We start from the raw sequence: 22,243 nt of genomic DNA, 5'->3' as shown, positions 1-22,243 counted from the left end.
ATTGCCGCCCGAAATATTAAGGAATGACATAGGTAGTATCCCGTCATCCGGCAAAGGAAAGCCAACAAATTAGAAATTAGATACACAGGTACAAGGCGAAGAGAAACTCTGAGAAGCTACATTATCCAATAACAGCTGGAGGGCGAGCAACTGCAGTCCGCCTGCTCGACTTCCCAATTGTTGGAAGCTCGTTCAGCGTTGCAGGAGGGATTACCTCGACGTCTTCCAACTCAATTTTCAGACTAGGGACCCTTTCGAGTGAGATTATCGTCCCGTCCAGCTGAAAGATGAATGTCAGTTGAGATCCCGCGAGTAACGTAAACAAGACTGAACTCACCTTCCTGATGACAACCTTCAAGTTATCATCGATCGACTCCAGAACTGCTTTTGTCGAAGATCCTCCTATGCTAGCCGACTTCATAGCCCTCCTCAATGGAATCTGGTCGTAACTTTTACCTTGCTTCGGCATGTCTAATAAGGTGAAGGAACCGGCGAGGCCACCGTTCATGAACAACTGCACCTGGCACGGCAATTCCAGCTCACTCCTCTCAACTTGAACCTTGGCGAAGTACTCCGTCCTTGCTGCAGCTTTGCGTCTCTTCACTCCTCGGAACGAGTTAGGCACCAGCGGACCATAGAGACTATTCACAGTCCTGCTGACCGCCATTTTCGTCTCTCCAGGCGCCTCCTCCCAGAACCGTATGGGCGCGTACGTGTACCCCCAATCACGGATTTGCGTCACCGACTCGCTGGTGAGAGGCTCTCCTCCTCTACCTATGAATGGCATCATTGGCGATTCTGGTGTGGTGATGGTCCCTCGAGGCGTCGCAAACAGTTGATTCGAGGGGTACGAGAAGTGCATGGTCGCGTTCTCGAAATGAAGAGCTTGCCAGTAGGCTATGAGGCGGTCTACATTGGTGTGGTGAAGCCAGCTGAAGATTTGAGTCAGAGCTCGTTGATCTCGTCATAGTGAGAGGTTCAACTTACAATAGGGGGTCAAAGGCTGAGGTCGACAAGTATACGAGGTCTTGGCCACAGGCTGCTCCAACGTGTACCTCACCATGAGGGCCTTCGAAGTTGGCTCCCTGAGATTGCGCCGAGACCATTTCGTCAAAGCTGGTCGCTTTTAGAAAGACGTTGTACTGTAATCAATCAGAAAGTGTCCGCTGTACAACTTGAAAAAAAAAGCCCCGGGCGATCGCTTTTCGATCTGTGGGCGGAAGTATGTCTCAGACTTACCACCTTCTCCTTGAGATTGAACCCCGAGAGAATGTCATTCGCCGACTCTGGGAAGCTTTGCCCATCGTCGACACATCGTTTTGTATAGTTGTTCCCGTCAAACTTGCCAAAGTCGCCCTGAAGTGCAGATGCTGGGTATGTGTACCTGAAGAAAGGGTTCCGGACTGTGCTCTGGCGAAGGGTGCCATTGTCCGATCTGTTGATGACAACCGTTGGCAGTGCGGTCACTGGAGGCACGTTGGAGTTGGCACTCCAGTCCCAATATGCTAAACGTAGATCCTCGGCAGCTTCGACATACTGCCTTCTTGATGTGGCTGGATAGGCGGCGGCAAGTCGTTTGGCATGCTGTACAAGGACTTGCTGTGTCGGGAGTGTCAGTTCTTCCAGGAGACAAGCCTGAACCTGTGGAACGGTGCACAAACCTCATACAGCGAAAGATACGCACGATGCCAGGTGCCGAATAGCATTTGCTGTTTGCCAATGTCAGCCAGGTAAATATCAACTCTCCACGTTAAGGTTGCTTACATTGTGCGGACAATACCCTGCGTCTGCTCCTTTCTGCGGCCCGCCCCCAGACCAAGCCATGTACGGCTGCCCGTGAATACCTGAGACTGTCCATTAGCTAGAATTTCAAACTTGAAACCACCTAGTTCTTACCGGCAATCTGGAAGAACGATACAGGGTCCGTTTCGTTCGCATCCTGCATCGCCGTGAGCGCCCCCACGTACAGATCCCTGAAGAAATGTCAGCAACCCAGTCTCTCTCGTCCGGGACAGTCATTTAACCATTGTGGTCCTCCTTCGTCGTAGAGGCTATTGATGTCTCTCCTAGCCGGGACCTCGCCTGTCTGGGCGTTGATACCGGACCTGACCCCTGTGACGGGGAGGTTCTGCCCAACAGCCGTCCATGGGACGGCCACTAGCAATACGAGTATGACTTCGAATGGTAGAGCAATCATTGCTTTGGAGGAAGCTGGTTATGATAACGTCTTCAGATCGCCAAGAAAGGTCAAGCTCTCAAGACTCAGGGGAAATTGAGGGTGTTTATATTCCCGATGGTTAAGTCAAGCACTTCCAGGTTGGTGCTTCAACAAGCGGTGCCGTCGGATCCGTTCCATTCCCGCGCTGTCACCAACCTTGTGGCATACCCAGCATGTGGAAAGATCTTTTGTTGGAGCCTTCGCGTACCGTCGCTCGGCATGGGCGACGATGTTCAGGAGACCTGATTCCTGGGTCGCGAGCATGACGATCATCCGGCTCCACAGATAGTTAACCAGTACAAACGCAGAACGCGCCGACAAACGGTGACGGAAATAGCAACTAAGCCACTTTGTGTGACCTCTCTATATTGCTTGCAGGTTCTTGCTGATTAGATGCTAAGGGATGATCAAAGTGGCGTGAGGCCTCAACTCGATGTGGAAAGCAGAAGTCCGGAAGATCAAGGCACTATCGAAATTCAGGTACGCGGCGGGAGGCTGCATGCATATCACGAGCTGGGCCACCTCAAGACAACGTCGTGGAAACATCGGAGCGGTCAGGCGCTCACCATGTCTACCCTGTTCGCTCTTTCCCGCTGTGGCCTCCGACCGGCCGGTTCCTATCTCTCAAATCCGTGGCTCGTGTCTTCCGTTGGCGCCCATTCGCGGCTTTTACGGCCAACATAAATCACAACATCCACCCTGTGTCACAAACAGAAGCACCGCGAGTCGTTTACGCTGGGTTGCCGTTCTTCCGGTCTGCAGCTTCCCGTCTGAAGCATGGGTTACAGGCAGAAGTTCAGGGTTACTGGGTCCTGGCACACTCACCGCTTTCGGCGAGGTTTGCGACGGGCTTTGGGCATCCTCACAGTGATTGATCTGACGAGGTTCATTGGTAGGCGCAAGAATGCCGTTGTCCTTCGTGAATGATGCAGTCTTCTGCGGGTAAAGCGCGTAACGCTGACGTGGCAGCAGTAATATTCTCCTTATTACATGCGGCTAGGAAAGCTGATCGTGCGGATTTCCCTACTCCTAGGTATGCCGGCGTCTAGCCGTATGCTCGTTACTTTACGTGAAGGCGTGTCTAAAAGATGTTGAAGCTAATCGGCGCCAAGAAGTCGAGGAGAAGATATCATAGGGATGGCTGACAGGTCGAACGAGGTCGAACTTGAGGAGGTTCAGCGGTGCATGACTGTGCCGCCATAAAGGGCGAGCTTTAGGGCACAACTTATTTCACAGCATCAGTTGTGTTACTGCCAGGCGTCGTGGGGGAGATGATTCCTCAATAGTGCAGGGAATGATGTAAGTGATATTGGAGCTGTGAATCAAACGAAACCCCTAGATACACGATAGTCGGAGAACTTTTGAGTTCGTTGTCAGAGACAACTGGGATAACGCGGTGTCTGAATGATTCCAACGGTACTTCGTTCGACGTGGTTCAATGAGACTCAAGAATGCTTCTCCAAAGCCTCCAAACCCCTTCGACCCACGATGACCATCTTCGAGCCATGACCACACGAGAGACATAAGGAAGCTCGACTCAAAGAGACTTTTCCAGCAAGATGAGGTCCTGGAAGCCCTCCTTCCATCTCTTCATCTGGTCTGGCGTGGGTTGCGGCAGAGGGCTGCGCGCAACCCCTCCATACCCCAGCCAGGCTTGAAGGCCAGCTTTGACCCCGACGACGCCTCCTTGAATAGCTGTCCAGTCTCCCTGAGATAAAGCCTCTTGAATCTCTTGTGCTTCTCGATACTTTCCTTCTTGGAAGAGCGTGATCGTCCTTATGCATGCCTTGGGGGCAACATTGGCCAGCCCTGCAAGGATGCCATGTCCTCCGGCGACCAGAGATTGGATAGAAAAGTCGGCTGAGCCAGCCAGCACGAGGAACTCAGGCACATCCGCATCTGGGTTCTTTGCCAACTTCCTCGTGGCATTTGCGACACGATTCAGCTTGCCCGTGTTGCCGCACGTCAGTTTCACGCCGGCAATGTTCGGGTGCTGAGACAGCTCTACGATAACGTCGCTTGAAAGATCAATCCCTCCCACCGCTCCCGGGAAGTTGTAGATCAGAAGGGGAATCGGAGAGGAATCCGCAACTTCGCGAAAGTATCTCAAGATGGTCTCGGAAGAAGGCGCAAATAGACCGGAGTAATACGACGGGGGCAGGACGAGAGCATAGTCTCCCCCAGCAGCCCAAGCTTCTGAGCAGTACTGGATAGTCTCACGGGTGCTCTGGCTTCCGCATCCAACGATTATCGGCATCTTGGAGAATCCGGCTTCGTTGAGGGCTTGCCGAGTTGTGGCGGTAACCACCTGGCGTTCGGTGTGGGTGAGATGAACCGCCTCCCCATTCGATCCCTGAGTCGCGAGACCGGTAACACCGGCTTGGGCAAGTCGCACTGCATGGTGGGCAATGGTGTCGGTGTCCACATTCTCAGTGCCAGTGTCAAAGAAGCACATGGTTGGCACATAAACACCAGGGACGAGCGGCCGGCTCTCGTCGAGACCAGCACCCAGCGAGGCGCTGTCGAAGGAGCTGCTCAGCGGTGAATGAGATTCCGGATCCGCGGAGCTTCCGATCTTGAGATTTGACGGTGCGCTTGAGCGAAGTGAGTTTTTACTGATGCCAGCTGCGAAACCTCCGGTCGGTGAGGGCGCATCGTTGTGAGGGGCCATGGTCAACCTAGAAGATTTGTGGAAATGGGCGTACCCGGGGTGTGACGGCAGGCGAAAGGAGTAGGGTTGCACAGTACGCGCTAGAAACGCGGAACCAGATAGTAGAATATGACAGAATAGTAGAAGAATACTTGGAGCTGAATTTAAGGCACGTTCTTAGTGAGTCTAGAAGATGCAAAAGGAAAAAGGTCTGGAGGGTTGGTCGATGGCAGAGGGAGGCGTGTGGGAGAAGAAAGAAGGGGCCCTTTTATCATGAACTTATCAACGCAAAATCAGCAGACGCTCTTACTTCCAATTCTACTACTTCTCCCTTGCCATACTTCACACAAACCCAGAGGGGCTGGTGGCGTTCGAAACGATCTGGCAGTCGTAATTTTCCTCCTGTATGGAGGCGATGTCGCTCAACTCGAATGACACGAAGCCAAGTCCCTTGTACCATGAGGTACCGATTTCTGTTGGAATAACGCAAGGGATAGAAAGACGCGCCATGCCAGCAATGAAGCATCAAGAGTCATTGTTCATATGTCGAGCGTTGACTTGTCCTGAACGGTTGTGGTACGAAGGAGTGCAGCGACCAGGATCGCAGGAAGATGTGAGCGGCTAGACCAGGATGCCGCGACACAGTGCGAGACGTGCGGCGGAGGACGACCGCTTAGCCATGCGCTAAGATGGACCCCAGGCTTTCTAATGCTTGAGATGGGATGTGGGAGGTTCAAGATCCAGCGCTGGCAAGACTAGACCAGGCCAGTATGGGTTGGGGAAGAGAAGACGATTATTCTGGGGTACGTCCCCGAACTTTTCGTGTGGGGGTTAGCTCCCGCCGGGCACATTTTACCCAATGTCTTCGGTGCTGCTTTCACACATGCGTAAGGTATCTCGTGTGCTGATCAATGGTCAACATTTCCGCCCTTATAGTCGGGATGGAGACAAATACGGAAATTGTTGGAATTATCACAGAAGGCTCGAATCACGAGGTCAAGATATCAGCTCAGGCGATCAAGCACAGGTGTTGCGGGGTGAGCTGTTGTGAGCGGCAGTGAGTTCCATAAGCCTGTAGTACACGTGTTTAGCAGGCAGCGCTTGTACCGGCTACCATTTTCCACATTGGAATTTCTCGGGTACTGGGCACGTTGCCGTTCGATGCGGCAGCCTCTTCGGAATCATTCGGTGCCCGGTCAACGACTCGGGCGAAGGCCGAGATGTCAAGATATCGAGGTGCTTCGAGCCTTGTCACATCTCTCATGAGGCGGTCGAGCTCGCTACAGAAGCAGATGATGGGCGTATGACGACTGTCGAAAGTGATGTGGTGCCAATGAAGATGCCCGGCGCTTATGCTTAGTTTTGTGAGCCGAACCCACCATCCATCAACTTTTCGCACCAGACGAAACGTCTTTTTCGCGACGTACTCTGATAGAAGAAACTTGAGTGCTTTCATTCTGGCATCTAGTCAAGGCCGTTGTTCGACACGAGGAGCCTCTCGCCCTCATTGACCTATCTTGGGGTGGCAGCAACTCATCAGCACCGGTGAAGAATATGCTGTATGTCGAGTGCGTTGGAGATAAGCATCGCGAAATGAGGCTGTCGTGTTGTGGGGCTGTTTGCGTGCAGATTTCGGGCTCCGTCGTGACCCGTGATGAACTTCGGGCCAAAGATGTTTCTCACCGGTGAAGTATTGGCCGAGCCAGGTACTTTGCGGCAGATTGGGATGAGATGCATGGATTAATGCGGAGTAGCCATCATCGAGACCGGCTGTTACATGTGATGAAGTTGGTTCCATTGCGTCGGTCTGCGGGAGCATTGGTGACCTGTTCGAAAGTGAGTGAGTGTGATGGATGTGCGGGTAAAGGCGGTACTGACAGCAGCGCCTGGTGATCAGCTTGGCGAATACAGACGTCACATATCTTTTTGAACGAATCAGCCTGGGCCGATGAGGGTTGGTGTCGGACTGTTTCCGACGTCCTTAGAGCCTGGCCAACATCGGTCATCACCGTCATGTCACACACAATTGAAGGAGTGAGGTCGACTCCTGAGACAGGAGGCGGAAAGAAGCAGGGAAGTTAGCAGAACTAAGACTAGACGCAGGCACGGTGCTGATGCTGCTCCCGGCTTCTCAGCAAAGTGTCCCTCGGGATGCAGTGAAGAACTTCTTCTCCAATAGAAATGGTCGATATGCTACTAGGCGCGTACGTACTTAACTCTCCAAGAAGAACTCGAGGCAACGACCTTTGTCTTCATCTCACTCATGAGCATCACGGTATCCGTATGTGGACGGGATGGGTCCTTCCTTCCAGCCATGCATCTCCACACTTTCGTTTTTCTGCCTCATTGAGAAACAGAACAGGGCGTCATTCGCTAATTTCGGGTGGAGGTTTGGCAGACCCTAGTCTAAGCAGCAGGGTTCAGTCAACAGTCATGCTGTGAAGCTAGTCAACAACTACCGCATCTCAATCGTTCACGCCTCTAAATCCTCTACTATGTGAGATTGTTGAGGATGTCGTTGAAGTCCACAAGGATTGATGGCTGCCTAGTCAGATTAACCTCACGTTGATGGCAGTATTACAGTAAGAAACGCCTGCGTCGCCATAAGTCCAGCAGCTCTTGAGAGAGGCATGGTTCCATCCACATCTACCGCTATGATTCGTTCAAGGCCTATGCAAGCCCGACACTCCATACTACGGCTCAGATGGAAAAATGTCGCTTTGAGAGTTGTCTAGAACAAATCTGCAAACGCCCCTCTCCCCTCTTGAATAAGTCTCCAAATTTCAGGGTTTAGGGGGAATTCATCATCCTTTGCACCCCGACAACGCTACGTAATATGCTACGCACACAGCTGCACGCAATCCTCCAAATCAGGCTCGTCTTTTGAAATGCGTGCATGCGCTCGTGACCACAAAGTCGAATGTAGGCATGCCCGAAGACTTGGCATCCTTGTACGTGCCGAATTGACAGTGCAAGTCAACCAAGTCTCTCACAGTGTTTGTCTAGCTTAAGTGCGATCGGTCCAGACCCCGAGCTGTTCTCGTTAGTATTGTCGGATATAGTTGGAGCAGTCTGCTGACCCCGATTCTCCATAATATTGCAGAAATCCACCTGGATTATGTGGACGTTCTCCTTCAGCCGCTCTTGCACGTCCATCAGCTGCGCCGCGGGACCATTCCCTTTCCTCTCCCGGCTGCATGAATCTCACCTCGGGTTACAACACCATTACCCAAGGCGGGCGTCCGGATGCCCCCGCACGTTGTGCTCTCCAGTTGTAAGGCACATCTGTGTCCTTAGATTCGGTTCTGTCATCGATCATTATCTTCGAATGAGAGGCCTCCCTTTCGATATTGACGTAGGAACTGCCAGATTGTGCGGCGAGGCAATGGCCTCAGTCTTGTAGTTGCTCTTTTGATTCGATATGGCTATGGTTCAAAGACGGAACCAATGGTGCAGCTGCTACATGTCGAAGAATACCTCGATGAAGAGACCTTACTTGCAAGACGTTGCCATCTCTGCGGTACTACTTCACGCCCTCAGTGATCAGCAACGAGCCTCTTATGTCACGTCTGCACCCTTAAGGAAGATCCGGGGGCGGGACGTCATGCGTCGTTGTCCAGGAGCCTGGTCCAATACCGAGCCAGACTACCTTCAGGTCAAGAGGCTTGGCTCCAGTTTGCGACTCGATTTCTTTTCGGAGAAAACAAGAAAATGTGCTAGAATCACTTCGGACTCTGAGTGCCACTCGTTCCTAGAAGGCGATAGGTCCGCGTCTATGACCATTCTTGTGGAAGCCTTTCCCATGCCCAGCATGAAGCGCATCAAAATCCTTCGTGGCGAAGCCGTCTCGTCCCGAGATGACCTGAGTCGATCATGCCACTCTACACGTGTCTCTCGTTCATTGCGAGTTCTCACACGATCTAGCCTCGAAGGTAAGGGTGAGGAGTGAAGGTATAGCCGCAACCCACACATAGATCGTTACCTCCGGTGACACCGTGATGCCGTACTTCTCTCACCCCGCGTAAGTAATCCTCTCGAATCGTTGTTCTCTCATGCCTAGTCCACTGGAGAGAGCAAGGCTACTTAACCTGTGGGGTCGTTCCAGGCTCAAGCGTCAATTAGACGACGAAGCTATAATGTATTGCCTCTTACCCGTTAACATGATCGTGAGTGTGAGAGGCAGTCAACACGAGACACTTGGCGTTCATGACGGGGAATAGTCCCATTCCCCAGTAGCTCTTTCTCGATTACGATTAAAAACCTTCCTCTTGGTATTCATTGACCTTGGTTTAACATGTTGCTTCAGATGCCCTTCAGTGCCGCAACTCTTGGCGGTCAAGTGGTCTACTTGAATTCCTCCCGGGAAACAGATGGACTACTAGGCTGAGAAGGAAGCTTCAGCAGACCATATCAGTGCTTTCCAACCCCACGGCCAACCTCGGTTTGCCTCCTTGAGCCCCCACACCCCGCGTCTCTTCCCCGAGTTCAACTAGGCCAGGGAGAAGTAACCTGGACGAGGCCTTGCCCATTTGTAGTAAGCTCGAACCGACTTCTTGGGACAGTCAGAGACACGTGCTACACATGTTGCTTGTCTGCACACGCACATATCGATCTTAGGCTATGTTTCCAATTCAACGACATCTCCGTGAGCAACCGTTACGATCTGCTTTGAGAAATGAGCAAGCGTCACCCGCTTGCGCCTCTTCTAGCAAACTTTCTCTCTAGCCAGAAATTCAAGTATGTCCCGTAGCATTTGTGGGGAATGACAATGACCAAGCCCCTCGTATTTCTTGAAAATGACCTCGCACCCCGCCATCTGTAATACGCTCGAGGCGTCTTCGGCGTACCGGAGCAGCACGTTATCATCCTCGGTACCGTGACCAAGAAACACAGGAATTTCATGTACGCGAGGTTCTGAGTTGGATTCCAGTCGCGGAAAACCTATCTCTTCCCGTAGAAGGTCCAAAGCCTGTATCAAAGGAGTGGCTTGCGAACTGTCTTCCTCGTAGGGAAAGGGGTCCCAGGTGTCATCGTCTGTGGGTTCAAGGAAATCCTCCTCGATATCAACATTTCTTTCCTGCCTGGTACCGTGATAGTCTAGGCCTTCTTGGCCAGAGTCGCCCTGACGCAAAATGTCGCGGAGATCGCCGCCCATAGGCAGCATCCCACACATTCCCACGATGCCACCGAGAGAATCACCTTCCCAGAGCAGCATGCAGACAAGGGCGGTTGCGCATCCTTGACTAAAGCCGCCCAGAAAGACTCTATCTGCGCCGCCGACAAGCAAGACTTCTTCCCTCAAAAGGCGATGCAAGAACTCGACGGTCTCCTTCGCATGACCCAGAACAGTCTCCTCCCAATCACCGCTCCCATCAAACCATTGGTTGATGATGGATCGTCTGTAGATAGTCGCCCGCGACCGTGGCGCCGTGGGGAATACGAATCTAGTGTTTGGCAGGGACTCTCTCAGCGATTTGGAACCGTCGTCCGTCTCCAGTCCAGCAACAGAGGTATCAAGAAGGTCGGGCGCAAAGATACGAGCGCTGGAGCCCCGGCCGTGGAGGAAGATGATGGTCTGGTTGTGAGGCTGCCTCAGAGGCGGGAAGATCGTGGGCGGTGGAAATGCGTGAAGTGCCTGACGCGGCTCGCTACTTGCGTTTGCGAGCTGCGGCGAACTTGGTGATTCGAACATCTTCGACCGAGGAGGTGAGGTACATGTCGAAGTCCGACCGGAGGTGGTGATGCGGGGTTGGAAGTTGAGGTTTTGTGATCCGGATTGACCGGTCCCCACAGGGAGCCTCCGGCATCTTGAAACCTCGGGGGCAAATAATTCTTGACAATTTTCTTGCATAAACTTGTCACTGAACCGATTTGATCATGGAAGGGCGTTAATTCGCCCAAGACTGTGCCCCCAGACATAGGAAAGCTCCCTTCTGGATAGCTACTTCACCAGACCAGATTGTGTGCGTGCTTCAAGATTGAAAGTTCCGCTCAGTACGGCTCCAGAATAGTCTCTATCAATCCTTCGGGAAAGAAAGCAGGCCTCGGGCTTTCTGCGATGCCTTGGTTAGTTCCCAGCACCCCGGGTAATAGCCAGCTTGCGAACAGTTGCCAACGGCCGCAACCGCCCCCCTCCCTACGTCTTGGCCCTCTTGCATGTATGCATTGATATCATCTGGTTTGAGGTTTCCGTGAGTTGGTATGAGGCAAGAAACTAACTGAATCCCTGACGTTGGAATATGGATCTCTCTGGATTCCTCGTTGAGGGTATCGTACTACGCTTTCACTCCTCTATGTATCTCTATGTATCGGAAGTCGCTCACGGTGCAGACTTTTCTACGCCATCCTTGAAAGGGTAAATGGCCGCTGTTGGCGACAGCCCCTGAGAAAAAGACAGAATCGTTGAGTAAAGAACCGAAGCAGTTAGGAGAATAGTATATGCTTGAGTCGATGAGGGGCATGTTCCAGACTTTGGCTCGTCAAGACATCGAGAAAAGATCATTTTTAGCAATTCAAAGATCTTGTGGCGCTGCCATCACGTAGAAAATACACTGCAGATTTCAGTATAGGGCTTCACTCAGAGTATAGACAATCCGCGATTGATAGAACGAAATCATACCAGCCGACGTCGGGGGGGATGGCTTACAGACGCCGGGATTATGATATTGGTATTCTTCCGTATCCCGGTTACTATGCGGGCTCTCTGGTGACCAAAAATGAGGTTGAATTAACAGTGCGAAGTTGGTGTTGGATTTTCGCCCGTTGGCACCCGAGAGATTCTTGAAGTCATCTTAGCAAGTGATAGCTGTCATTCAAGGTTCAGCTCATTGCAAAGAGGCAGGTCGTCTTGTGTATCACATCATCAGCGCCACCGCCGCCGAGTAAGCCGCCCGCGATTCGGCATCTGCAAGCCTTAGAGTGATCTCGTGCAACGATAATGGCTGGGGAACACTAGCATGCATGTATGCACTCCTCCCTTCCTTCCTTCATCAATATGGATAGAGTGGCTGGGGAGCGTACAACGTCACACCAAGGCAGCAGCACTAAGCATCAAATGCAAACTCAGCCGCATATTTTGTCTAGACAGGGTACACGATCCGTCCACAGATTAACAGTATGCGTAGCAGTGACGCTTCTGAGATTCTGATTCCCATGGGATTCGAGTGAACGGGAAAGAGGAGTGCATCTGCAGAAGGATCGCTGCATCGGAAGCCAATCTGTCAACGCCACATTGCGCGATTGACCGGACGGACAAGTCCAAAGCCAGAAGGCGGCCACAAAAGATCAAAATGCACGGAGCCGAATGCTTTCCCATGCCTTCCGGAGAGATTCCTGATTTGACGGAAGGATCGCAGCTTCACCATCGTCTGAGCTCAGCATCAGCTTCGAGGTCTAAGCATCTCCAACGGGGGGGTTCGGAACGGCCACAGACGCGCTCATGCCAAGAACAAACGGTGACAGCCTGAATGAGAAGAGCGAGCTAGAGACCTCACTAAATGATCACTCTCGCCAATTTTTGGCCACTGCCCCTGACTCAATAGCGGTGGGTGGCTATTGTTCATTCCTGCTGGAGGCGGCACGGAAAATCCTCTGGATTCGAGGGCTTAGTAGTCCAATCAGACGAGAGCAGCACATGGCCTGAAGCGCTACGGAAACGGCTGCCACGAAAGGCTATTGACAAATGAGGTTGTTGGGTGGTTGATTGTCTGATGGATCATACAGGCCATGTCAGCACCCACGCGCGTGGATAGAATTGGAGAAGGTGTGTTAGTGTTTGGGTTGATCAGGTCGCCAAACAAAACTAAGCGATCGTATCACCAGCTGGCGACCCGCGCCAGTGGGAACCGGTCGGAGACGCCGCGCGTGGTTCTCGGACCCGATGTGCGGATATGGAGCCGTTCTACCGCTCTTTACGAGGTTTTATGGGCGTATCGTATCTAGAGAAACAAGAGTCATAAGGCTGAGTGAGGTCACCGGATTTGAGAAAGAGAGAGAGAGAGACCACGCAGCGGCGACTGATGACGAGAGGGGCAACATGAGAACATGCTGCAGAGGGCAGGTGTCTGCATTCACAGCACTCTGCGAGGTCTCTTCGAGATTAGCGAAGGGTGACAGATGCTCCATCTGGCATGGTGCGCCTCTCGGAGCCTGGCGATACGGGCGGGGATGGGCGGGTGCGGCCCTGCTGGGTTTAATTTTAGAGATGTCTTTGCCGCTAGTGGCGCTCTCTTTTAGTCTGTCTTCAGGGGACCGCCCTGACGGCGTTTATGGTGGTTGGCTTCCCGCTTGATTCCATGACTAGACTCTGGCGGGTTTCCCCCATTGTGCGTTGTTGACATCGTTTGTGTGTTTATTTCTGGCGGCTTCTTTGTTGGCAGAAGGCTGAGGACAACTGCCTCTAGAGTCGGGGACCCCCTTGGACTTGATCTGGGTCTAACAGCCTGCAGCATCGCGTGGCAAGTGCCGAGTGGTCTGGTTGGACAAACAATAACATGCGTGATGTGGCTTTCACCCCCAAGCTGTCAGTCCCAAGCTACCTCTGCAAGCCTTTGAATACCCGCGGGCCATCAACATGCTGTGATACCTGCCCAGCAACTCGGTGTCGGTGTGGTTCAGCGGCCGAGGGCGCTGCAAGCCTGCAAGCCCTGCGCCTCCTCCACAAAACCGTGTGGAGAGACCAAACTCTGTACCCAAGATTTCAATATCTCCAAGGCAAGATGAAGCGCATCAGGTGACCCGAAATGTCAGCAAAAACGAGAGACACTGTCTCCACGGGCGGGCTGGCAGGTGGAAAGGGCGGGTTCGGCATGACAAACCGACCCCATCGATCTCCATTCACACAAGTCATGAGCAAGAAGGAGAAAGCAAAGGTAGCGGTGGGCTGAGTGACGTTTCGAAGCTGGGATCGGCCTGTCCCGTCGTGTTTTGAGCAAAGAAGCGCCCGTGCAAGCGAGAAGTCTGTCCAAAGTCCACACCGCAGGGCTGGTTGATGGACTCGGGGTTGGTGGATGATGAGCGAAGCAGAGACCACATCCTACCTTACCCGACTGTGCTGTTCTTGCCCAGGCTCCAGCATCATGCACAGCCACCTACCTTCTGACAGCCGCCGGCGGGATGGGTTGAGTGAGTAAACTGTGAGGCAGAGGCAACCCAGCCAGTTGGATACGAGTATCCGGACTACAGTACCGTACCTACGCCCCCGGGGACAGGCGATCGGTCCGTCTAGCTTTCATGGTTGCAGCGAGCCTTGATCTCGTGAGGCGCGGGCATGCAGGCGGGCTGCGAAAGAAAAACAGTCCGGTGGGTTCGGGGTCATGGAACGTTGCGGGCTGCGGCGCGGCGCGGCATGGCGCCCTCCTCCCCTTTTGGCTGTCGCCAGGCTCACCTTACTCACCTCGGCACCGAAAGTCAGAAAACGGTCGTCGCCACTGGCAGAAAGAAGAAGCCTCTCACCTTCGTGTCTGGAAATAGCGCCTGATGCCAGATGGGTGAAAGCCCCGTGTCCGGCCTTGGCCTTTGGCCTTCCCAGCGGAGAATCATGAAGATCTCTGGGGCCTTCGGGGCGCCGGCACGACGTTCTACGAGGCTAAGAAAAAATTGAACCTGCGGCAGAGAGATTTGCTGCCGCGGAGCTCATGGGGAGAGATACTGAAATTGACGGTGGGCAATAGGGGGCCGGACTGGCTGACAACACCGTGGATTGGATATGGATATTCGTAGCCCGGTCCTGGGTCCGCCTGTTTCGAACCGGCGGGCTGAAGTCGGTTCGCAGCTTCACGAAGAAAAGAAACTTAGGGCAGCTCGGGACGAAGGCACTCCTGTTTCACGGAGGACCCAGCAAGTCGCAGCTGGAGCCTTGGCTATGAGCCAGGGACGCTGAGATGGGCTGGTTCTGACCCCTCGGGGGGGCGCCAGCCCAGGCTGACGGGGAGGAGATGATGGATCACGGAACATTAACAAACGGGGCGATTGCACAGCTGTGATGAAATGGAAACCCGACTGCGAATACAACATATCGGGATCGAGGCGTCGTGGTTGGCTGGCGGCGGCCGCGGGTCTCGGTGCATGTTGCTCGGCTGAGCATCTAATCTGAAGATCAATCAACGGGTGACTGGGCCGGGTGGGAGATGGCGAGACGCGAAGTGGCAGAGTCGCAGAGAAACAAGTTCCAAGCTTCCAAGATTCGGCCAACTTCATCGTTGACAAGGTGAGTGAGGTAGGTAGGTGGGCTACAGTGAGAAAACTGCCCAGAACTCCCGTCTCCTGCGTCGCTGGGCGCAGCTTGCTTACTATGATTGCTGGCCTCCCTCCGTCTCTCCCTGATTATGCACGCGCGCGCTCGCACTAAGGCACATGGCAAGTCTAAATGCAGGGTCTCGACGTGGCATCCATCCAATAAATCCAAAGTCCCCTTCTGTACGTACCGGCAATCTGACAAGGGCGATGCGCGCTGCCCTGCGCGGCAAGACGTGCTCGTAAATCTGGACGATGATGACTTGTGAGCGGCACTGAGACGATATATTGACGTGTTGCTAAGTTAAGGTGAGTTAGGCAGGCCCCGGGGGATCTTCCAATGACGCAGCGAGAGAGTTTGGCCTCGCAGCGGGAGGCACACGGCAACCGCGACTTCGGGCGATGGGGAACGCCAAAGATAGGATTAACACGGTTCTTACGGGGGGGTCAGTTAGGGTTGCTGAGTCGGTCTCGTCGCGTGAAAGAGAGAGAGAGAGAGAGAGACAAGACAAGACAGACTCGGACGGTCACGGATGCGTCGCAGGGATCACCCCACTGCTTCAGAGATGATCTATTAGACGAGCAAGACATCACCAAAGACGCGACGGCAGGCTGTTGTGACTTGTGCCCTATCACGATGCGGTGCACTAGTACTGTCCCATGCTCTGTGTCCTGTGGTCTGTGCCTGTGTCTTGTTTGGGGGACCATTGCAGACTGCGGCGCCCCTTATTTTCCCAGGCGAAGAAAGCGGTATGTCATTGTTTTGGTGCTCGACAGGACGCTCCGATCAGCTATGGGAGTTGAACAGGGCATCCGTTTAGCGGTAGCCATCATCGACACACCGGGCGAGGCATGAGGAATGCGGGAGAAGGAGGAGATCGGTGATGTTTGACAATGAGCGAGTACAACCGACAGGCTGGCTGACACATTTGACGTTACCTTACCTTGCAGTTGGCACAAGAATGTTCTGCCTCGTGGCAGTGATGGGTTGGAATGCGCTGGAAACGGGCCGGATGCAGAGGCCGGCAGCGTCAAGATGCCTACCTACCTTAGACATGCCCTGTGGTGGAATTCCGCTGGCGGCATCCGTACTTGTCTGGTATTAGTGGTGTGGCTTCTTCGCGTTGGTGTCAATCTCTTGCGCTGATCATCCAACGTCGCGAGAGACGGCGGTTTCGCGGACTGAGCTTTCCAGGAAATTATGCTTGATTCCCGTGGGCCGTCATCCGCAATGATGCACGGCGGGTGGATAACAGGTCCTCGGTAGCCTGGAGAGGCCATCGGATAGAGGCCGATGGAGAACCGATGCGCTGGAGGCGGCCTTCTCTTTCGTTGTCTTGATCGATGTTCAGTACAATGTACGACCACCCAGAACCCAGATATGCAGCCCCGGCCGATCCCTCAGGAACGGATGGCAGGCTGCTCCAAGCTCTCTCTTTGGCAGCAGCAACACCATCCGTCCTCCTTCCCATACCTCCTTCTGTTCCTTTTCCTTCTCCGAGGCCTTGGGAGGAACTTTGGAGACACTCTCTCTCTCTCTCTCAGGAAAGGAACTCGGGGTCTCCTCACCCAGGCTCTGCCTTACGGAAAGGAGATCCCGGCCGAAAAGAAAGCAGCGCCACTCCACTCGGTGCCTTTCTTCTTCGGGCAAGGCGGTCGAATCCGGCGGCTCTGATTGGTTTTAGGGGTCAGCGTGTAAATTAACCCAGATGGATCCTGGACACAGGAAGCAGCAGCCCACCGGTTCCAGGGGCCTTCATTGTGGGGAGTGGACTTCCATGCCTTCTCTCTTCTGGTCATGCCGCCACTCACACTTCTTGGGTGGACAAGTACCTTACTACGGTTCTCTTACTCTACTATGTACCTACCTGCACAAAGTACCTTTTGTCTCCTCCATTGGAGAACAAAGTGAACGGCCCCGTCACCCCGGCCAACCTACCGCATGGGAACGCCCCAAGAGCCAAAAAGACCCAAAGACCCAAGGGCTAAGACCAAGACCAAGCAGCCAGGGGTGCCAGCTGATGGTGCAGGACTGAAAGGCTTGGCCGATGACAGTCGCTCCCCCAGCCCAAGGGCACCATCAAGGGCACCAAGGGCCGGTGCAGGGTCCTGAATAAGGTACGAGGTCGTATTGATTCGCCCAGCCATCCCCCGTCCACACCACCACACACCCATCCCGTGCTCCCCTTCCCAGGCACCGTGGAGACTTTTTGCAGCCACCCATGCCCAGCAGAGATGGCCCTGGGTCGTGGTATTCGTTTCTGCTAGCTAGTTTGGGCCGTCTGCTGCTTCCTGCCTGGTGCTGCCCTGGCCTCGCTGCTGTGCCTCACCTCACTTGCAGAGGATAATAAAACCACCTCCCCCCCATCGTGTGTCTGTGTCTGTTCTCGTTCACCTCCTCACCTCTCCTACTTTGCTTCCCCACGAGCACCCTCATACCTCTTCTAGCTTACCGGCTTGTCTCTCGTTAATCAAGCCTTTGTTTTTATTTCCACACTGTCGCTCCTACCCAAGCTCCTTCCAACTTTTCAGCTCGAGCAACAGCCAGCCTCCTTTTAATACACAAACACCTCGCCCTCGGCAACCAGAACATCCATCACCTTCAAACTTTTCCTCCATCATCTCAGTCTTGATACATCAAGTCTCAACAACAGGCACAATGTTCTCCAAGATCCTCACCGTGGCTCTTGCCGCTACCGCGGTCACTGCCCAGACCTTCACCACCTGCGACCCTACCAAGAAGGGTATGTATGACCGTTACATTTCACCTTCCCGTTTTTTCAAGGCTTGCTTGCCGGGACCACCTTGCTGACTTGGTTTTTCAGACTGCCCTGCTGACCCTGCCCTGGGCAAGTCCGTCAGCATTGACTTCACCAAGGGCAACAACGACGATGTCTTCCGCAAGCTCGACGGCACCTCTGTGAAGTTCGAGGATGGCGGTGCCCTCTTCGCCATCAACAAGGAGACTGACGCCCCCACCATGGCCTCCAAGAAGTACATGTTCTTCGGAAAGCTCGAGGTCGTCCTCAAGGCCGCCCCCGGCAAGGGTGTCGTCACCTCCGTTGTCCTCCAGTCCGACGACCTCGACGAGATTGACTGGGAGTGGATCGGCAGCGACACCGCCCAGGTCCAGACCAACTACTTCGGCAAGGGTGATACTACCACCTACGACCGCGGTGCTTACCACCCCGTGTCCGACCCCATCAACGCCTACCACACCTACACCATTGACTGGACCTCCGACTACGTCAGATGGTCCATCGACGGCACCCAGGTCCGCGAGCTCAAGTACGCCGACGCCAAGGGCGGATCTCGCTTCCCCCAGACCCCCATGGAGGTCAAGATCGGAACCTGGGTTGCTGGCCGCAAGGACGCCCCCAAGGGCACCGTCGAGTGGGCTGGTGGCTACACTGACTTCAACGAGGCTCCCTTCAACGCCTACTACAAGAGCATCACCATCACCGACAACATGGGTGGCAAGAAGGGTGCCAAGGAGTACGTCTACGGTGACAAGTCCGGCAGCTGGGAGTCCATCATTGTCAAGACCGAGTCCAGCTCCGACGACGACTCCTCTTCCTCCGCCGCCTCCAGCAAGACCTCCAAGGTTGAGACCAAGACTACCATGACCACCGTTGCTTCTGGCTCTGCCACCGCCTCTGGCTCTTCCGAGGCCACTGCCACTGGTTCCGCCACTGCCACTGGCTCTGGTTCTTCCTCCGGCTCTTCCAGCGCTTCCGCCACCGGTGCCTCCAGCACCACCGCTGCCCCCGCCACCGTCACCGGCGCCGGCTACGTGAACAAGGCCAACCTTGCTCTCGGTGCCGCCGGCCTCTTCTTCACCTTCCTGCTGTAAGCAGCTCCCGACCGAGTAACCCGATCAACGACCGTACACGCACGCGTATGACTCAACAAAATAATCCCATTTGGAGAGCGGATTGTACAATTCTTCGACTTACACCACGATCCTTATCCCGACTGGAGTACGCAGGCCGTCCCCAGCTTTTTGGGGCGCCTTGGGCGACCAGTCGAGGCCAACCTTGACTTAATCTGGTACTTTTAATGATTACGCCCTCCGCGGCTTTTCCTTGGATCCTTGGGAGGATAGGATGGGGATCAGATCCGCGACTGCCATGCGATTCTCAGGGTGTTTGTTTTTGTCCACTCGAGAGGAGGAAGAAGAAGAAGAAAGGAAGGCAGCAGCGGGAACATTTCGCACGGGAACATTGCAGCTTTCGGGCGGAGGAGGTTTTAGATTTGGTGTGTTTTCAGCCGATGGTTTATGATACCTTAGAACAGTCGCCTCTCCAGGGAGGTTGAACTAGTTGCTCAACAAGAATTCTTTTGATAACATGAGTCGTCTTCTGCCCCCTCCCTGAACAGATCGTGAATGACTTTATTTTTACTTGGGCGATTGGGTTTTCGGGTGACTCGCATAAAAGAGGATCACCGAGATGATCAGCCGTAACGTCTTGGCGGATACGAGAAGGTGCAATTTCCAACGTTTGAGGTTAAGGAGCAGTCATGGGCCCACCTTGCTGACTTGAGTCGGGCGTTGAACCCGCTCCAAAGACAAGATGAGGGGACAACTGGAGGGGGGAGGGGAGGGAATTTGGCTCCTTGGCTCCTTGGAGAGCCGAGAGAGAGAGAGAGGGAGGGGCGCGCCCGGCCAGTGTTCCTGCGCCCTACCTTATTCGGACCTAATTTCCACCATTTCGCGCGGGAAAAAGAAGCAAACGCGAAATTTCACGATGCGCCAACGGGCTAATCAACCAGTAAGAAGACCGAAAGCCAACAGTCCCGCCGCCGCCCTACAGCGCGGTCGTGCCATCAGCCACACTGCAGCCTAGAATCGATCATGGCGTTTGTCACTCACTGCACGGTACTTATCTCATTAGCCCCAACGTCTCCTAGAGTCCCAAGGCCAGCGCCAGCACACGTTCGGCGCGACGCATTTTACCACACCACCCCTCCGGCCGGATCCTTCGCTCGCCAGGACGCGATTGTTTAGGCAATCTGAGAGAGTGAGGGGGAATCATCTTGGTAATTAATATTAAACTGCTTGAGCCAAGATGTGTTCGCCAGGTCGCCCTGCGGCATAATGTCTTCCCAAGGTCTGGGCAAACACAAGCGATCAAAGGGACGGCGACGGCGCATCTTTTAGGTATCGTGTGACCCAGTCCAGACCAATTTTATCACCGCCGGAGCTGCTTTCCAGCCGGGGAGGAGCACCATTGACCCTCGCTCACCGCATTTGTTTATTGTTCGTCCGAGCCCGCGGATACCTGCCGACCCGACCTCCTGCCTGCCATTGCACCGGTGACCCAGGTCGAGCCCAGGTCGAGGTGAAATTGGGGACCCCGCCCGGCGGACGGTGGACCGCGAGCCTCGGCCTCCTCCCAGAGAGCCAGTCCTTTTCGGTGCCGCTCCAGCCGCACAAGCATCAGTGCGAGGGCGATCAAATATCAACTGGGCGGTGGACTACGGATTTATTGCTGTGTGTGTCTTGGTAATCAAGCAATGCGAATTTTTGACGTGATTGCCTCCAGGCCCTTGCATTAACGTCTCAAGGGACTGCTAGACGTTGCAGGGGAAGATAACAAGAGACGGGTGGGGTTGACGAGGAAGGATTTCAGTAGGCAAGCGACTCGGTTTAATCTCAAATTGTCTCGGCCGGATGGATTTGGCAGGCAGGCACCGGCTGGGGGTCATGGTTCGGCAGGTGGAGACGATATCAGCCGAAAGCTGAATGCTGGAGTTACGAATTCTGATTTTCGGCTCGTCTTGCCCGGCCACCGCACTCTGATTCGGGAAGGAACTGCCGGCCTTGCTCCGAGGTTTTGCTCCGGGACGGGGCTTGCCAGTTGCCTGGCCCGGCAGCCGGAAGGTCAGGCACAGATATTCACGGTGTAGTGGGGCCGAACCTGCCGTCGACGTGCATATGCGTGCCGGCAGGTTTATGCAGGTACGGCGCATACTGCCATGGTAGTTGCTCTTCAGTGGCAAAATCGTCATTTTTCCCAGCTTCTTCTATTTTTCCCCTTTCCAGCTGCCGACGGCGGCCAATCGAAGCATTCCCGACATTGCGGTTGCTACCTGACACAACCACCTTAGGCCATGGCCGGCTCAACGTCAGAATGTCCATCCTGCGCTGGCGTGCCAGACTGACGGATTGGAGAGGCGCCTTCGGCCAACGTTCGGATAACTGTCTCAACATCACCACGTACTGCAACCATAACTACCGCCCAGCATTGCCGAGCCGGTGGTTCTTCGAACGATTAAGCCTCCCACGGCCGGAAGAACGGCGTCTGAAGTGTCATCGCCCCACGCCGACTACGGACGCACACCGCCGCGATTTCACGTCGGGATCTCGGGCAGCAAAGTTTCAGCATGCCCCCGACCGCCAGTCGCGGCGCGGGATCTGCTGCTCGGAGATACGTAATCCCATCTCGTTGTTTGGGCTCCGAACAGTGGGCTGTTGTTCGATCGGGCCCGGCCTCTGAAGGGTTTGAAAAGTGGCATCCCAACGGGCGGCAACCGCGGAAGCAAAAAGGGGTGGAACATGCATCGACAGCAGCAGCAACAACAACAACAGCGCTGCGTGAAACTGGGTAGCCCACAATTATGTGCTCTCGCGTCGACGAGATATCTCCGTCCCGTCAGCACCTTACTGCAGCCTGCATCCTCGACCCTTGTCACCGAAGATAGGTCCCTGGCCAAGACACTTCACCATCGGTGAGAACACAAGACTCTGCATCTCCACCTTGGCCGAAGGACTCTTTCAGAACATCGTGAGATCCAGTGTCGACGGGCGTCCCTCTGTGGACTCGTGGGTTGGGAATGTTGAAGATCTGAACTCTAAAAAATTGACATTTCTTGTCTAGAGACACGGACGGGGACGGCAGACGGGAGACGGGAGACGCCGACTGGAACGACCGGCGGGAAGCGGATCGTGGTGACGTGCTAGTGGCCCCTGCACGACAAAGTTTCCCATTCCGAAGCCCACAAAAAAGCACGTTTCTAGAAGCTTGCCGGAACCAAAATGCCAGTGCGGACGAATGCCGCCCACGGAAGAGCCCGCACTTGACGTAAGAATGCCACACTTTCTGAGAGCCGCAAATGCCAACCCAGGAGGGACTCAAGGG

General features: G+C 54.3%; 5 protein-coding genes across 5 annotated transcripts; 2 read left to right on the top strand and 3 right to left on the bottom strand.

Annotated features, from left to right (window-relative positions):
- Window positions 1–121: 121 nt before the first annotated feature.
- Window positions 122–2,197, bottom strand: TYR (Tyrosinase; the record flags this gene model as incomplete). The annotated part of the gene is made up of 8 exons (XM_037329774.1): window positions 122–280; window positions 338–932; window positions 988–1,142; window positions 1,240–1,599; window positions 1,662–1,709; window positions 1,765–1,844; window positions 1,897–1,973; window positions 2,025–2,197. The coding sequence occupies 8 exons, from the start codon at window positions 2,195–2,197 to the stop codon at window positions 122–124; spliced, it is 1,647 nt and encodes a 548-aa protein (XP_037171695.1).
- A 798-nt stretch (window positions 2,198–2,995) lies between these two features.
- Window positions 2,996–3,421, top strand: CGCA056_v014531 (uncharacterized protein; the record flags this gene model as incomplete). The annotated part of the gene is made up of 3 exons (XM_037329773.1): window positions 2,996–3,110; window positions 3,191–3,251; window positions 3,331–3,421. 3 exons carry the CDS (start codon window positions 2,996–2,998, stop codon window positions 3,419–3,421), a joined length of 267 nt encoding a protein of 88 aa, XP_037171541.1.
- A 334-nt stretch (window positions 3,422–3,755) lies between these two features.
- CGCA056_v014530 (putative 4-hydroxy-2-oxoglutarate aldolase) lies at window positions 3,756–4,889 on the bottom strand (the record flags this gene model as incomplete). The annotated part of the gene is made up of 1 exon (XM_037329772.1): window positions 3,756–4,889. The coding sequence occupies one exon, from the start codon at window positions 4,887–4,889 to the stop codon at window positions 3,756–3,758; it is 1,134 nt and encodes a 377-aa protein (XP_037171697.1).
- A 4,684-nt stretch (window positions 4,890–9,573) lies between these two features.
- On the bottom strand, window positions 9,574–10,560 carry CGCA056_v014529 (Acyl-protein thioesterase 1; the record flags this gene model as incomplete). The annotated part of the gene is made up of 1 exon (XM_037329771.1): window positions 9,574–10,560. The coding sequence occupies one exon, from the start codon at window positions 10,558–10,560 to the stop codon at window positions 9,574–9,576; it is 987 nt and encodes a 328-aa protein (XP_037172319.1).
- Window positions 10,561–17,760: 7,200 nt separating this feature from the next.
- Window positions 17,761–18,954, top strand: crf1-1 (putative glycosidase crf1; the record flags this gene model as incomplete). The annotated part of the gene is made up of 2 exons (XM_037329770.1): window positions 17,761–17,845; window positions 17,927–18,954. 2 exons carry the CDS (start codon window positions 17,761–17,763, stop codon window positions 18,952–18,954), a joined length of 1,113 nt encoding a protein of 370 aa, XP_037171828.1.
- Between the last annotated feature and the right edge of the window lie 3,289 nt (window positions 18,955–22,243).

Source organism: Colletotrichum aenigma (assembly GCF_013390185.1).
Source record: "Colletotrichum aenigma strain Cg56 chromosome Unknown KSG_Cg56_contig10, whole genome shotgun sequence".
Taxonomy (NCBI): Eukaryota; Fungi; Ascomycota; class Sordariomycetes; order Glomerellales; family Glomerellaceae; genus Colletotrichum; species Colletotrichum aenigma.
This window is presented reverse-complemented; position numbering and strand designations above follow the sequence as displayed.